Source organism: Chaetodon trifascialis, chromosome 13, assembly GCF_039877785.1.
Source record: "Chaetodon trifascialis isolate fChaTrf1 chromosome 13, fChaTrf1.hap1, whole genome shotgun sequence".
NCBI classification, from domain to species: domain Eukaryota; kingdom Metazoa; phylum Chordata; class Actinopteri; order Chaetodontiformes; family Chaetodontidae; genus Chaetodon; species Chaetodon trifascialis.
This window is the reverse complement of record NC_092068.1, coordinates 573,553-591,306: the sequence shown is the minus strand read 5'-3', so window position 1 is coordinate 591,306 and position 17,754 is coordinate 573,553. Positions and strand designations below refer to the sequence as shown.

General features: G+C 42.5%; 2 protein-coding genes across 4 annotated transcripts in view; one reads left to right on the top strand and one right to left on the bottom strand.

Annotated features, from left to right (window-relative positions):
- The window catches only part of LOC139340971 (transmembrane 9 superfamily member 2-like), a 369,464-nt gene that overhangs the window by 34,453 nt on the left and 317,257 nt on the right, over nt 1–17,754 (top strand). The window contains exons 15-17 of one of the 2 annotated variants that reach the window (XR_011602988.1): nt 104–215; nt 676–847; nt 3,716–4,569. Coding sequence is in view for 1 of the 2 variants with exons in the window: in XM_070977149.1 (XP_070833250.1) it covers nt 104–215; nt 676–847; nt 3,716–3,783 (352 nt within the window). In the remaining variant the exon portion in view is untranslated. Of the gene's footprint in view, nt 1–103; nt 216–675; nt 848–3,715; nt 5,324–17,754 lie in introns of those variants that run through there. The other variant, XM_070977149.1, reaches the window with a different exon arrangement.
- Nucleotides 1–17,754, bottom strand: part of zswim8 (zinc finger, SWIM-type containing 8) — a 425,535-nt gene that overhangs the window by 169,421 nt on the left and 238,360 nt on the right. The window lies entirely within an intron of this gene.

The window sequence follows — 17,754 nt, the reverse complement described above, 5'->3', positions numbered from 1 at the left end:
TGACTATCAGTATTGTATTTACTAAATATGTTGGATGTATTTTTTCTATTGTATTTGCTGTAGTCCATTTAAGAGGTCAGACATGTCTCTTCCCGTTGTCCAGGTCCCATCAAATGTACTACATGTTTGGCTTCCTTTTCCTTGTCTTCATTATCCTGGTCATCACCTGCTCTGAGGCTACCATCCTGCTCTGCTACTTCCACTTATGTGCTGAGGTGAATAGTATAATCACTTCAATAACTTTAATATCTTCATGTTTCATACTGATATATTTTGTTTTTAAGTTTTACCAGTTTTATATATAAAAGTATTGTTGCCACTCATTATGCCAATGCAGCAAGAAACCATTGTTCCCAATAAGTTTGCAGGTTCAATTCATCTGCAGTGAGTTTCATTTTATTATATTCATTTGACATGAAGTCTAAAGATGCATACTGTAGAACAACGTAAGTTTTACATTTGTTTGTATTTGGGCATGAGTTTGTTCTAATTTCTGTGTTACTATGATTGATTTAAAACTCACCAGCACTTACCAGCAGTTCATGCCTCTGGAAACCAATCTCTGCATAACAGAGGCCATGCTTTATCCTCTTCTGTCAGGGCCTAAATGTACAAAATAGTTTGTTTCTTCCCCTACATCTCAACTGTGGCTGTCTGGCTTTCTCCTCTTCACAGGACTACCATTGGCATTGGCGTTCTTTCCTGACCAGCGGCTTCACTGCTGTCTATTTCCTGGTCTATGCCATTCATTACTTCTTCTCTAAGCTGCAAATCACTGGACTGGCCAGCACCATCCTGTATTTTGGATACACCATGATCATGGCTCTCATGTTTTTCTTATTCACTGGTAGGTATATAAAAAAAGAAGGGAGGGTTGCTGTACTTATCCATTCCGGATCATCACAGTTATGTTTCTCCTGAACACGGCTACAAATGGACTCTTTTTGGAGGTTAAAGGTTGGTTGAAAGTCCTCAGATTAGAGGTTGGAAATCTCTGAATTTAGTGACAATACCAAAACTCACGGTACGATAATACCTCGATATAAAGTCTACAATACATATTGTATTGCAATATTAAAAAAAAAAGATGAAACAATTTATATGCCACCACATCTGCAACAGCCCTGGCCGGAGGCATTATGTTTTCAGGTTGTCCGTCCATCCATCTGTACATCTGCTGATCCTATTCTTGTGAACATCATATCTTAGGAACACTTTGAGGGGATTTCTTCTAATTTGGCACAGACATACATTTGGGCTAAGCAATGAACTGATTAGATTTTGGTGGTCAAAGGTCACTGTGACATCTGTCCTATTCCCGTGAATGCGATATCTTAGGAATGCCCAGAGGGAATTACATTACAGCTTGCACAAACATCCACTTCAACTCAAGGGTGAACTGAGTACATTTTGGTGGTCAAAGTTAAAGGTCACTGTGACCACACCAACATTTTTCATCCTTTCTCAAGCTCTCATATACTAATTAGGACAACATTTCATACAAATGTCTCATGGGATAACTTGAAGAAGTGATAATATTTTATATCAAAAGGTCAAAATTGAAAAACACACATCTCACTGATGCAACAGAGTTGGTAAAACTGCACTTTGAAATATAAAGGGATGATTTAGGGCGTTTCTACATCCATTTATGGCTAACTGGGGGAGTGGAAATGTGTCTCATGCATGTTAGTGATGGGAATTCCAGCTCTTTTAAGAGAGCTGGTTATCACGGCTCGGCTATCATAAAAGAGCCAGCTCTTTCGGCTCCCAAGTGGCTCCTCAGATTTTTTGTTGCTCAAATTAATTTATTACCAAAATAATGTAAAATTATGTGTGAAATTAATTACTAATGCACAGAACATAAATTTAACACAAATTTTACTGCATTTCCTGTTGTCACTTTTCTCACCTTTCCCATGTTTTGTCTGTCACAGCTCTGTGTGTGTTCTGTGTCTATAATCCCCGCTCCTCCCCCTCCTGCTCAGTGCTCAGTTCAGTACACACTGAAGCCACCACACATCATGTAGTTGACCAATCACGTGCGGGTTGAACGGAAAAAAAGTCAAGGAAAAAAAAACAAACAAAGAAAAAACCAAAGCGGCCCCCACTCCAGCTCCCAGGCAGGAGCCGGCTCCAATCATTCACTTCAAAGAGTCGGCTCTAAGAGCCGTTTCGTTTGCGACCGACACATCACTAATGCACATGTGCCCAGTTACGCTGCCCCTTAACCTCATATGTGTATACATTACATGAACGAAAGATGAATGAATGAATGAATGAATGAATGAAAGTTTGTTTTCATCAATTAACAAAATGCAGTGAATGAACAGAAGAGAAATCTAAATCAATATTTGGTGTGGCCACCCTTTGCCTTCAACATAGCATCAATTCTTCTAGGTACTCTTGTACAGTTTTTGAAGGAACTCGGCTGGTAGGTTGTTTCAGACATCTTGGAGAACTAACCACAGATCTTCTGTGTATGTAAGCTTCCTCAAATCCTTCTGTCTCTTCATGTTAACCCAGACAGACTTGATGATGTTTAGATCAGGGCTCTGTGGGGGCCATTGTTCTTCTTTACGCTGATGATAGTTCTTAATGACATTGGCTGTATGTTTGGGGTTCTTGTCCTGCTGCAGAATAAATTTGGGGTCAGTCATACACCTCCTTGATGGTATTGCATGATCGATAAGTATCTGCCTGTATTTCTCAGCATTGAGGACACCATTAAACCTGACCAAATCTCTAACTCCATTTGCAGAAATGCAGCCCCAAACATGCAAGGAACCTCCACTATGCTTCACTGTTGCCTGCAGACACTCATTGTTGTACTGCTCTCCATCCCTTCAGCGAATAAACTGCCTTCTGCTAAAGCCAAATATTTAAATTTTTGACTCATCAGTCCAGAGCTCCTGCTGCCATTTTTCTGCATCCCAGTTCCTGTTTTTGTACATAGTTGAGTTGCTTGACCTTGTTTCCATGTTGGAGGTATGGCTTTTTGGCTGCAACTCTTCCATGAAAACCACATCTGCCCAGGCTTTCTGGACAGTAGATGGGTGTACCTGGGTCCCACTGGTTTCTTCCAGTTCTGAGCTGATGGCACTGCTTGACATCTTCTGAATTCAAAGGGAAATAAGCTTGATGTGTTTTTCATCTGCTGCACTAAGTCTCCTTGGCCGACCACTGCACAGTGGCCGACCACTGTTGATCCTCAACATTGCCCGTTTCCTTGTGCTTCTTCAAAAGAACTTGAACAGCACATCTTGAAACCCCAGTCTGCCTTGAAAACTTTGTCTGGGAGAGACCTGTATCTTGTGGCTGTGCTCAGTCTTGCCATGGTGTATGACCTGTGACATGAATCTGTCTTCCACAACTTCACCTTGGTAGCAGAGTTTGGCTGTTCCTCACCCAGTTTTAAGCCTCTTACACAGTTGTTTCTGTTTCACTTAATTATTGTGTTTCAACCTACATGTGAAATTGATGATCATTAGCACATCGTACACCTGACTTTATGCAAATGTACCTATAAGAACTGATGCTGGTTTGAAGGCAAAGGGTAGTAACACCAAATAATGATTTGATTTAGATTTGTCTTTTGTGTGCTCACTTTGTATGCATTTGAAAACATTCTTAGTTTATAGCATTTTTTTCACACCAACATAAAAGTTTTACAGTGCTGTAGCTCTAATTCAGTGTGTATTTTCTCTTTCCTCAGGTACAATCGGCTTCTTTGCCTGTTTCTGGTTTGTTACCAAGATCTACAGTGTGGTCAAAGTTGATTGAAGGATTCCAACACAGCAGACTATATATGACTGGGATGGCTGGAGGTTGCTTTTTCCTGTCAGTCTCTGGAACATAGAGCACTATGAAACTGAACTGATTATAACCTGAACCCTCACCTCCGCATTTCCTCAAGCACAGAAGACTTTCTGCCTCTGACAGATGACAGTTTCTTTTCTGTCTGTGCCTGTAGTGTTTGTGTGTGAACATGTGTACACTGGGATGTAATTTTAAACATACAGTATCTATGTAAATTAAATGAACTGTACAAGCTCCCTTCCGGTATCTGACACATAGAAAGATGGCTCATACCATGCCACCCTCTCACAGTGTAGTGACCCACAGCTGAGACTGAAGACAGAGATTGTCAGCTGTCATGGCATGCATAATAGGTTTGTTTCATGATTCTTGCACTCTGTTTGCATATGTTGTTGGAAAATGTAGTCATGCAAATAAAGTTGCAAGGGTTTGCTTCTTAACAGCTGCTACTACTACTAGTTTCTCTGACCAGTCCCATTGACATATCCATTGACCGGTCACTGGATATGTCAATGTGTCTATTCATTCTTAAGGCTCTTGAGGTCCCAACCAGTGAGTACTTTATGGTCTCCAGTTTCCTCACATTATTGTGATTTTCATTTCTTTGATGTGTCGGGGGATAACTGATGAATCGGCTGCTGACAATTTGGGAAGGAGGTGCAGGTTCAGTGAACTAGCCTTCAGTTCTGTGAAAGAGAGCTCCTACAAAGGCTGAATGCCTTGTAAGAGGTAAACACTGAAATAAACCAAGTTTGACAGCTACCATAATGCAGTAAAAAAAAGTATTGTATTCAGTTTTAACAGAAAGCCCAAGTCCAGTCCTGCTTTGGGGCCAGCCTCTGTTGCATTACGGGTCAACACACACCAGGAGCAATCTTGATGCCTGTCCTGTTTCCCAGCATCAACTTCTGCTGCAGAAAAGCAGTTACTGTATCACATTTGCTTCCCAGAGAGGTATTTAGTTACTTATTTTGTCTGCAGCCAGTGCATATTGCACTTTGTGTATGGGTTGTCCAGTGTATGTAGGTTTCAGGACAGTCCCAAGCTTAATTCTTCTTTACTTAGGGCTAATAAATGTTACCAGCAGGAAGTAGTTAGGCTTAGTAGTTAGGCTTAAGTTATAGGCACATCAACATCAATATCACATTGGCTCAAAAATTTTAAAAAGATTTAAAAAATAAAGGAATGGCGCTTCTTTGCTGCATGGATTGTCTTACCTGTACATACATGTATAGGACATGTGGATACACAGTACAGCAGTGCAAGGCCTCATCGAGATCATACCTTATGTCCTCTCTTGCCCTCTTTTCTCACATGGTCTTTGATAGAGGTTATCCAGGATTGAACACATTTTTATTTTTTAATTTTTTTACATATTAATGTAGCAGATGGGCAAAATAGATTGTAAATACAGAGATTTGGTGGTGGATGGTTTCAATGAAATAACACTTTGTGAAATTTCAAAGGCAGTGATTCAATTGAATACATTTTGAGTGGAAACATTCTCAGAATATCCATGTGTTTTAAACTGATTTGTCATGGTTTGGGTGTTAATCAGGTTGGTCTAATTAAATTAGATTTTTTTGTCCTCTCATTTGAGTTCTAGAGTATTTGCATCCTAATTAAATGGTGCTGGAAGACATGAAAAAAAAAGGACAATACATGTATTTAAGACAGGAGTGTTTTTCAACTCTGGGTTTGTCCCTTCCCTGTTTCAACATGACACCATGCACAAAGCCAGGCCCATAAAGAAGCTTTTACCAGTTTGGCTTGATAACACAGTTTTTGCCCATGGTTTGAGCACTATTGACACATGCTTAGACCTAGTGTTGTTTTTGGCAGCCTGTTATAATTTTAGTCTTAGTCTAGTCTTTGTGTCAAGCTGTCATTTTAGTTTTATCAGTTTTAGTCACGTTCATATTCTTTTTAGTCTAGTCAAGTTTCAGTCGACTAAAAGTCTGAGCATTTTAGTCTTATTTTAGAATTATCCATGACTATTTTCGTCTAGTTTTAGTCGACGAAAACTGATGACATTTTAGTCTAGTTTTAGTCAATGAAAATTGTAGTCTCTTTATAGTAATGCAATTCAATTTAACCTAGTCAATATAGTATAGACAAAACCAAAATTTTCTTTTAGTCAAACCCATTTCACAATTCAAACAAGCTGTCTTATTATTATATTATTGTTACCTTATAGACTCAAGAATACATCCATTCCAGACACGAAGACGCTCTGATTTGAATTTACAACATATTAATTTTACCAACCAAAGCCGGCTGGCCAGCCAGTGGTCCAGTGTCGATTGTCTTTCGTTAACATTAACCTACCGCAGCTGCATCTTCTAAATAATGCCACAAGTGGGAACTAATGCTGTGACGTCGCCTGCGGCTGCGCAGGAGGAAATAAGGATAAAAATAATGACAATGCATAAAATGGTAAATAAAGCCACTAAGAGTACATAGAATGCATTGAAATCAAGTAAAATGCAATAGTTAAAAGGTAGTACAGCAGTGCAAAAGTGCAAGGCAAATCACAAACGTTTAATGGCTGTATCAGGAAAGTCATAGCTAGTTTCCCTTTAATTGTGAAAAGTGATGATTTATGGTTCATTCAGGTTTCAACAATTGGAATTGTCCAAAAAACCTATAATGAGAACAGTGAAATGAAAGGAGCACCTCTGAATGAATTCACCTCTGAATGAGTACAGGCTGCCTCTTCTTGATACTGGAGGTAGTGCAAACACAGCAGCAAGTCCGGTCAAAAGGTTGGTGTGATGCCCTCAGATATGACACAACCCTCAAGGGCGATCATCCAGGCATCAAATTGCCTTGTGTAGACATCTGTAAACCCAAAGAATAATGTCCATCAATGAAATGCACACCGGGCTGTATCAAATAAGAGTAACTTGTACTGCTGAAGTCCACATGACATGTTAATTCAACTACACTTGTCAAACTAGGCCTACCCACACCTTATGTCTGTAAGTGTGACACTTCAAAGTCAATAAGTTTTGAAAAGCACACTGTAAGTTAAATCAGGTGTATTTTTATGCATTCTTATGTGCATTACAGAAGCAAATATCAAGATACAGTTATGATCACAGCTCTGACAAGGGAACATTTTTGCTTGCAATGCAAGTAACCCAAACAAGTGCCAGACTTTTACTTGAGATCCTTTTCATCAACATTTAATTCTGCATTGGTGTTGACACAATGCAGAATTAAACATATTCTGCATTGACCTCAATTAGGCCAAAACAAAAAAGCACAGAAAGCCCAGGATAATTACTGGCTGCTCTTACGTAGCATTTGCACCTGGACCAGTTAAATGGACCCAACCACTTAACTCAGACAGGTGTAGAGTTTAAATGATGAATATTCTCAAACAGACGAGCCTTGTAGATCCTCAAACAAAGAGGATGACGAGAGAGTGAACAGGCTGGAGAGGAATCCAGATCCAGAGTTCTCCTCTGGGACAGATTAACAGAGCGCAGAAGTCCACCTGGACACAAAAAAACAGGAGTCTCAGTCGTTACCACAAGGATGAACATACAGTTCGATGAATACTGGAAGGCCAGTGCTTTTTTCCAATTGCTAACACACCAAAATGACATGCATAGCACAATTATTTAAACTGACACACAGAGAGCAAAACCTTCTTTCAAGTCTCCAAAACTCTAAACACATTTTCTGCTTTACACACATATTGCAATTCAAAATGGCACTTTTAAAATGCACAGAACAGAGTTCTCTGCATAACACAGAACAATCTGACATAAAGTCACATGTTTGCCTTTTTGAAACGCTGCCATTCAAAATGACACTACATGAGCTAATTGGCCAATATATGTGCCACCTAGCCAAACACCTCAATGGTTAATTGTTACCACTTCAATCAGGAAGTTGTTTTTTCTTTTTTTTTTATAGAATAACAATGGAAGACGTTACAGAGAGAGGAAGAGGAAGAGGGAGGGTGAGAGGTAGGGGTAGAGCTGGTAGAGGAGTTCATGGCCAAAGAAGACAACAACTTTCAAATGAAATCAGAGGAACCATAGTTGACCATGTTATCAACCATAAGCTGACAATGCGAGAGGCTGGACAGAGAGTGCAACCCAACTTGGGCCATTTCACTGTCATCCGGACATTTAGACTGGAGTACAGGTATGTAACCAAAATTTCTTTCCCATAGTCATAGTCAGTATCATATCAGTTGGGTGACACCTGTTTACTTCATGAATGGCTGATGTCATACACCAACTGTACAAGTTTCCTGTACAATTTAAAGTGTAGGAAATATCTTTAGGCTGCATTGTCCAAGCCCTATAGTTTTGTTTTTTGTTTTTCTAAAGGACTGAGAGACGCAACCATGGTGGAGGAAGGGGTGAAATGGTCAGGAGGTACAGGAAGCTGCCATTGTAAACTTGTTTTTGGAAAATAAGTGAATCAACTCTTCTTGAATTACGAGAAATTCAAAGCCACATCATCCAAGATGGCACCATATTCAATAACATTCAACAAGTCAGTCTGTCCACATTGGCTCGCATTCTCAAGCGAAACCAAATCAGAATGAAACAACTTTATGAGGTGCCTAAGGTGTTGAAATAAAGAGCTCAGGCGAGCATATGTGGATGTAAGTACAATACTGACTGCAGTACACTACACACAACATTCTTTTCCAGTATACTGGATAATACCATATTGACTGATTTTTGTTCTTTGTGTTCAGGGAGTACTGGAAATGGATGCTAATGCAATTTCACATGAGTTCATGTGAAATGAGGCTGGGTTCAACTTAACAAACACCAGAAGAAGGGGAAGACATGTCTTTGGCCACAGAGCCATAAGAAGAAGAAGAAGAAGAAATGTACTTTATTGATCACATCACACAGAGTTAGTTGCCATGCTTCACGTGAAATTATTTTTCTCCGCATTTATCCCATCTTCGGTCTGTCGATCCTCTGCGGCAGACCAGGAGCGGTGTGCTGCCAGCTGCCAGCCAACACCGGCACCCGGGGACCAGTACTCCTTCGTCACCATTGGTCAGGTGGTGAATTATAGATGTTCCTGGCCAACGTGGTGGGAAAATTACAATGTGCGCTGACATCTCCAACACGCATGGTGTCCTCCACCGTCATGCCAACCTTGGACCATACAACACAGCCGACAGACTTCACAACATTCTCATACCACCAGAGCGTATGATGCAGACCATCAAAGAAACCGGTACGTTGTAGTATGGGACAACGTGAGCTTTCATCATGCAGCCCCAGTCCAAAACTGGCTTGCTGACCACCCACCATTTCTTGTGCAATACCTCCCACCATACTCACCATTTCTGAACCCCATAGAAGAGTTCTTTTCGGCATGGCGGTGGAAGGTATACGACCAGCAGCCCTTTGTGTGCATGCCTCTTGTGCAGTCTTTGGAAGAGGCATGTGATGAAATTGATGTGGGTACGATTCAGGGATGGATAAGGCACTTCTTCCCTCAATGTCCGGCCAGACCCAGGTTTGGTTGCAGTGCTTCATTTTGCAGGTTATATGAGGTGTTTTGTAGTTTGGGTGTGTAGTTTTGTGAATTGTGTTAAGTATTTTGATAAAACCAGCCTAGTTTGCAAAATGTGTATTAGCAATTGGAAAGAACTGTAAATATTATTGAGTGATTGAGAGCAGGTGTGCTCGGGAGAGGAGCAGGCCCTACCAGACCTGGCAGCTACACCTTGCAGTAAAATACATACACAACAGACAGGGAAGAGACAGACAGGAGACGGAGGGAAAGGGAAACACAAGAACACAATTGGGAAAGGAAGGAAAACCTGCAGACCCTAACAGAAATCAGTAGCTACAAACAACAGCTACCAATCACAAAGTCACAGATGACACAGCTCTAAAAAAAAAAAAAAAAAAAAAAACAACAACAACAACAACAAAAAACAGTTAAATATAAATGTGAGGTATTGCTATCAGCTATGAAGCTGATGAAGAAAATTGTGTTTAATCAGTGTTCCCTCACAAGTTCCTATTGGCAAATTATTTCCAACTTTTGTTTCCTAATGGTTCATTATGGTTAACTTTCAAATTCTGACAAAACAGTAATAATTACAAGATCTAAAACTACCAAACATAGACTATCAATACCTCTCATCAAGCTCCAGCATTCTCCATGCAACAACCAGTTGGCAAGAAATACTGTAGCATACCATAAATTAAAAAACTAACATAGTTTTTATTGCCTAAACTGCCTATAGGAGCATTCCTGGGTTAGGGCTGTGACATTCTGGATCCGGCCCTGATTGAAGACTTCTACCATCACCATCCTGACCTGCCTAGAGGGACATCAGGCGCCATTTCAAGAAAAGGAAAAACATGTTTTTGCATATTTTTAAATACAAGACAAAGAAAATACAGAAAATAATGCTTTGATCAGGTGTTGCATTACAGTTTATTGTTGTAGTCGTCATTTGTTGCACTCTGCAGGGAGTTAGAGTTTGAAGGTTATGTAGAGTCTTTGAATCAGGACTAATACATTTGGCTTCTGGGATGTGAATGGGAAGAACTTGTTCAGACGCATGTTCTGGGCAACAATAAATTAGTGATGTGTCGGTCGCGAACCAAACGGCTCTTAGAGCTCGCTCTTTGAAGTGAACGATCGGAGCCGGCTCCTGCCTGGGAGCCGGAGTGGGAGCTGCTTTGTTTTTGTTTTTTTTTTCTCGACTTTTTTTCCGTTCAAGCCACACGTGGTTGGTCAACTACATGATGTGTGGTGGCAGTGCACACACGTGGAACGCTGGAAAGGTGAGAAAATGAGTGACCGCAGGAAATGCAGTAAAATTTCATATAAAGTATGTTTTGTGCATTAGTAATTAATATTACAATTTTACATTATTTTGGTAATAAATTAATTTGAGCAACAAAAAATCTGAGGAGCCACTTGGGAGCCGAAAGAGCTGGCTCTTTTATGAGAGCCAAGCCGTGAGAACCGGCTCTCTTAAAAGAGCTGGAATTCCCATCACTACAATAAATAACCAATCCGGTGTCTTTTAGTTCGGTGACCCATTTATTTTCATTCACAACAAAGAAAAGCCACTTCACCTTGTCACACTGACACGGTCAAAAACTGTTTGCCCTCTTCACACCCTGCTCAATACACGGGGCTAACCTATATGCCTTTTACGGTGCTAAGCACCACCCACTGGTTAAACACAAAACAGCATATACACAGATATGAATTTCAATAAAAAAAAATAGAAACAAAAATGAAACAAACAACAAAAATTATATTATGGCTCCAAGAGGTTATATAGACTGAAGGCACAAGCTACACCGCAGTACATGTGTGATGCTGTCACACTTTGAGGCTTCTTGTGTGGACTTCCCCTGAACACACTGTGCTGGGATAGTTTCCCTCGGAGACACAGATCTACAGCAGGCTCACTGTCAAGGTACCATGGAAACAACGCAGAGCTGACCTACAAACAATCAGAAACAAAGTATGTACATTTACAGTGGATGACTGTTCAACATATGAGTGTGATCAGAAAAGGCAACTCTTAAGGCAGAAACATCTTAAGGAGGAAGATGAGGAATGTGATGAAGAAACAAACAAGACAGACTTCTTCCTGCCAATGAAATTCTGAATGATGGAGTGAAATCAGAAATGTGTTATATTACAGTATTTGCCCGTTGCTTGAACACTTTCTGCAAAACTTGGCTCACTGTGTCAAAACTCTACACACAAGCAAGCAAAGACACAACACTGGGAACAGAAACTCTGCTATCAAAACCTAACAATCCTTTGTCAAAATGTCACTCCATACACACTTGCAGCAACACACCATTGTACTTTATATAAAACACTGCGGTCTTTCATTTTCACTGTTTTTATTCAGTTTCTCAGAGCATTCTGTGAAGCTCAATGCAACACTATTTGTTACACAGTTTTTGTTATGTTTTTCTCCAACAAAGGTTTTCACAACAACCAAAAATGATAACTACTGTAATAGAATTACTGTAAGGTTACAAATTACATCAACTCAATACTGTACATTACAGTACTATACAGTACAGTACATGCGGTAAAGAGAAAATAAAACAAAAACACCCCCAGCACACAAACACACAGGTACATGTGGCCCTCTCTGAATGTATCTATGTGGTACTGATGCAATGGTACATACTCAGCTATTACTGGATTTCACCAATACTGTATTGTAAATGGCCCTGCAATCGGCTGGCGACCGGTTCAGGGTGTACCCCGCCTCTCGCCCATTGTAGCTGGGATAGGATCCAGCCCCCCGCAACCCCGAAAGGGATAGGCGGTATAGATAATGGATGGATGGATGGATGGATGTATTGTAAATGTGAAGGACTGTAACACTTACCTGTACATATTCATGCCGAAGTCCTTTGACCCTGATACTGTTCCTCTCGAATGGGACCCTATACAATTGTTTTATGGTGATGTTGTGCTTTACCAAGATGCATCTGATAGTGGTAATGCTTACTCGATTTATGTTGATGAATACTTGCCTATCTGCAAGTATTTGTTGCCACAGCTGGTGGAGACAGATTGCATTGTTTGCTCTGACTGTTTCCACAATGGCAAGTTCCTGCTGTTGGGTGAACATGCTTTGCGTCCACCCCCAGAAGGTCTTCTTGCCATTCTGTAGGAAAATGCAACCACTAATTGATTTGGTTCTTTTTTACAGCAATGTATACTGTACTTTACTGTATTTACCATACACAGTACTGAAACATAACACACTGCATGTTTCACAAAACTCTATTGTATTTACAGTACTGTACTGTATACTGTACACAGTACTGTAACATCTCAGTGGTGCAGTGTTATGTGCTATACTGTACTGTATGTTTCACAGAACTTCCAATTTTTGTTGCAAAAGGAGCGTTAGCCAGCTGTTGCTTAGCTGAGGCCTATTTGTGGCTGGCTGATTGGTGTTCAGTTTTGTAAGTAAGTATTTTCAGTTGTGTGTCTAAGTATTTCCAATTACCCAGTGTGTTTTGTATTTTGAATGGGTGTGTTTTCCCAATAGTACCCTGAGATTTCATTTCTGAACCAAGTGTCTTATGTATGAAATAGTGTGTAGTGTGGGGGCTGCACGGTGGAACAGCAGGTAGTGTGTGTGCCTCACAGCAAGAAGGTCGCAGGTTCGATTCCTGGATCGGGCCTTTCTGTGTGAAGTTTGCATGTTCTTCCCGTGCATGCATGGGTTCTCTCCGGGTACTCTGGCTTCCTCCCATAGACCAAAAACATGCTCATTAGGTTGATTGGTGACTCTAAATTGCCCCTAGGTGTGAGTGTGAATGGTTGTGTGTATGTGCCCTGCGATCAGCAGGCGACCGGTCCAGGGTGTACCCTGCCTCCTGCCCGCCAACAGCCGAGATAGGCTCCGGCCCCCCTGCGACCCCGAAAGGGATAAGCAGCATCGAAAATGGATGGATGGATAGTGTGTAGTGTGCAGGAGCAAATGTGTTGCAGAATTGCAACACAATTGCTTCCGGCGCCGTACGAGCGGCAGCCCTTTACAGCAGCTTGCTAGACTTTAAGAGTTTTTTCTTATCTTTTTCTGCTTTCTTGTGCGTCTTCTTTTATTCTTTTTAATCTATGTGTTTGTTAAAATCTGGCACATCAGAGACATTAAACACGGTGACTCTGGCGCTACTTCGTAATCACTTTTTACAACCCGTACACTTTCTCCGCGTCTGTGGGTCCGTGAGAGACAATGGCTCCCATTGTTTACAGTAGGGATCAGCTGCTGGCCCTGCGTAACACAGCTGTGCGGCCGGAGGAGCGACCTGATGTCCCCCGTGAGTTAAGGAGGAGGATGCGGGGGTGCCGCGCAGGGATTGAACGTCGCGACAGGAGGAGAGCTTATAGACTGACTCTCCCGTCCGTCATCATGGGGAACGTAAGATCTCTCCCCAACAAGATGGACGAGCTGGCAGCGCTGACGCGACATGAGCAGGACTACCGGCGGTGCAGTTTGCTACTTTTCACGGAGACTTGGTTGGGAAATGCAGCACACGGACGCGATGGTGGCGCTGGATGGATTTTCACTCGTTCGAGCGGACCGAACAGAGAAGAGCGGTAAGAGGAAAGGAGGAGGGCTGGCAGTGTTTGTGAACGATAGATGGTGTAACTCCAGGCACATCACTATCAAGGAGCAGCACTGCTGCATTGAACTGTTGGCTGTTAGTCTGAGGCCATATTATCTGCCATGGGAGTTCTCACACGCCATAGTGGTGGCTGTGTATATTCCCCCCTCTGCTAACGCCGACGCAGCATGTGACGTCATCAACACCGTGATCAGCAGGCTGCAGACCCAGAAACCACAGGCCCTCTTACTGATCTCTGGGGATTTTAATCATGCCTCTCTGTCCTCCACTCTGCCCAAATTCATCCAGTATGTCACATGTGCCACCAGAGACAATAAAACACTGGACTTATTCTATGCCAACACCAAGGAGGCATACAAATCATCACGCCTCCCTCCTCTGGGAAGAGCTGATCACAACCTGGTTCATCTCCTGCTTGTCTACAAGCCCCTTGTCAACAGGCAACCAGCTGTGTCCCGCACAGTGAAGAGGTGGTCTGACGAGGCTGAAGAGGCTCTGAAGGACTGCTTCGAGACAACCGTGTGGGATATATTCAGCGACTCTCATGAGGAGGACATCGACAGTTTGACAGACAGCATCACAGACTACTTAAACTTCTGTGCGGAGAACACTATACCCACCAGGACTGTACGGTGTCACTCCAACAACAAACCCTGGATTAATCCTGACATTAAGGCTCTTCTAAAGGACAAGAAGAGGGCCTTCAAGTCTGGAAGCAAAGAGGAGCTGAAAACTGTTCAGAGGGAGCTCAGAAGGAAAATCAGGGAGGGGAAGGACAAATACAGGAGGAGAATGGAGGAACAGCTGCAGGAGAACAACACCAGAGGAGTCTGGAGAGGCCTGAAAACCATTTCAGGCCACCAGAAGCCAAACTCCCAGGCAGCTGGGGATTCAAAGTGGGCAGATGAGCTGAACACCTACTTCTGCAGGTTTGGTCTGCCCCTCCCCCAGCTGTACCAGCCCTGCAGCAGCCCTCCTTTGTTCTGCCAGCACTCTGCCCAAGTACCCCCCCCCCCCCCCGCATAATTCAGCCCACCATCTCCAACGCCACCCCCCACTGTTCCTCCCAGCCCCCCAGCCACTTCACAAGACACTCAGCCCCCCTGCTCCAACTTGTCTCTCACACCTCTCCAGGTGAGAAATCAGCTGAGGAGGTTAAAGACCAGGAAGACTGCAGGACCGGATGGCCTCAGTCCCAGGCTCCTCAGATCCTGCTCTGATCAGCTGAGCGGGATCATTGGACATTTGTTCAACCTGAGTCTGAGGCTGGGAAGGGTGCCGCGACTCTGTAAGACGTCCTGCGTGGTACCTGTGCCAAAGACCCCACATCCTAAGGACCCTAGCTGCTACAGGCCGGTGGCACTAACATCACACCTCATGAAGGTCCTGGAGCGGCTGGTCCTTACCCACCTGCGCCCCCTGGTGAGCTCGTCCATGGACCCGCTGCAGTTCGCGTACCAGCCTGGCATCGGTGTGGATGATGCCCTCATCTTCCTCCTCCATCAAGCCCTGTCTCACCTGGAGCTGCCGGGGAGCTCTGTTCGGGTCCTCTTCCTGGACCTCAGCAGTGCTTTCAACACCATCAGGCCAGCCATCCTGAGGAACAAGCTGGAGCTTTCAGGAGTAGACCAACACCTCACATGCTGGATAGTGGATTACCTTTCCAACCGCCCACAGTATGTGAGGACACAGGACTGTGTGTCAGGGACTGTCCTCTGCAGTGTGGGGGCCCCCCAGGGAACGGTGCTGGCACCGTTCCTCTTCACCCTTTATACAGCGGACTTTTCCCACCTGTCACCCACCTGCCACCTGCAGAATTTCTCTGATGACTCTGCCATTGTCGGCCTCATCACAGATGAGGACGATAGGTCATACAGAGGACTTATTTAGGATTTTGTGGACTGGTGTCAGCAGAACCACCTGCTGATCAATGCGGATAAAACCAAGGAGTTGATTGTGGACTTCCGCCGCCGCCGCCCGCACTCTCCCCCATCACCAGTGAACATCCAGGGAAGGGACATTGAGATGGTCACATCTTATAAGTACCTGGGTGTTCATCTGAACAACAAACTGGACTGGACTCATAACACCACTGCACTTTATAAAAAAGGACAGAGCAGACTCTATCTGCTCAGGAGGCTGAGGTCTTTTGGGGTACTCCTGAAGACCTTCTATGACTCTGTTGTGGCCTCTGCCTTGTTCTATGGTGTAGTCTGCTGGGGGAGCAGCATCACAGCAGCTGACAGGAAGAGGCTGGACAAACTCATCAGAAAGGCCAGCTCTGTCCTGGGATGCCCTCTGGAACAGGTGGAGGAGGTGGGGGAAAGGAGGATGACAGCCAAGCTGTCCTCCATGACAGACAATGACTCCCACCCCCTCCAACACACACTCACTGCACTGAGGAGCTCCATCAGTGACAGGATGCTACATCCAAAGTGTGTGAAGGAGCGGTATCGCAGGTCTTTCCTTCCTGCAGCCATCAGACTTTACAATAGAAACTGCTCCAAGTAGGAGGTACAATAATCTGCATAACATTCTGTGCAATAACTGAACTGAACAATTTTTTTGGAAAACAATCTGTGCAATAACCTGGGCAATAATATGTGCAATATTTCAGTACATAAAAGCCTGTAATCTGTGCAATATTTTTTTCTGTAAACTGTGCAATATTTTAGGTTTGTAAATACTATTCCGGGTACACCCTTTTGTATATACTTTGTGTTAACTGCATGCACTTTGTCTTTTAATATTCTATTCTGTTATTGATGCTGCTGTGAAATTCGGAATTTCCCCTCGAGGGACGAATAAAGCAATATTGAATACTGAATTGAATTGAAAGTGCAAAGCAGCACTTTTGTTTAGGGTATGGTTACACTGTGTTTAAGGTATAGTAACAAAAATTTCAACTTTTGTTACTTTGGTAAAGCATGTCAATAGTGCTCAAACAATGGGCAAAAACTCTAAGATGTTGTTATTTTTTCCTGCCTGTTCAGTGAACTGAGTTTCATGAAGTGTATATCTGTACAAAAATATGAACATTAGCTGTTTTATTGTGACTAATCTTTACACACTATAAATACAAGTCAGGAACTTAGTGCAAAGAAATGTTGAGAAGTTAATACAGTATATACATGATATATCCACCTACCTCATTTACCAACACATTTATTTATAGGTATTTCAAAATGCAAAAATATGCAGATATTTCCTGTAAATTATGAAAAGGCAAGTCTGAAGATTCACACACATGGTGCTGCAGGTTATAATGTTTCTATACCTGCACCTGAGATGTAGGCTATATAATTCTTTGAGCTTGACCCATATTGGACACAAAATATCTCAGCCTCTGCGCCTTCAATAGACCATTCTTTTTCTGTCTGTGACTTTGTGGAAGACTAAAAGACTAAACTCAACCACACTGAATCAAATCTGATCAAATCATACAGACACAGTCCTGATGATGCTTCATTCTTATTTAGTCTTGATTATTTAATGTTAAAAAGAGATATGAGACCACATTGTAATTAGCAGACTCGGCCCAATTTGTTACCTCATTTTGTTAAAAGGCCACTGCAAACATACATGAGGGGAAAAGACTTTTCCTTGGGTGACGTACAGATTGGAATTAAGTTATTATTTTGCACTAAATCTGCATAAAAACAGAAGATGTTTTCTAAATGTGATGGAACAAAGAAAACAGATGCATACTTTCAAGTACGCTGAGTGAAGATCAAAGTGGGGTAGGTCTCATTGAGCATCATGAGCACTCCAAATTCAAAACAGTGACTTGTCATTGAAA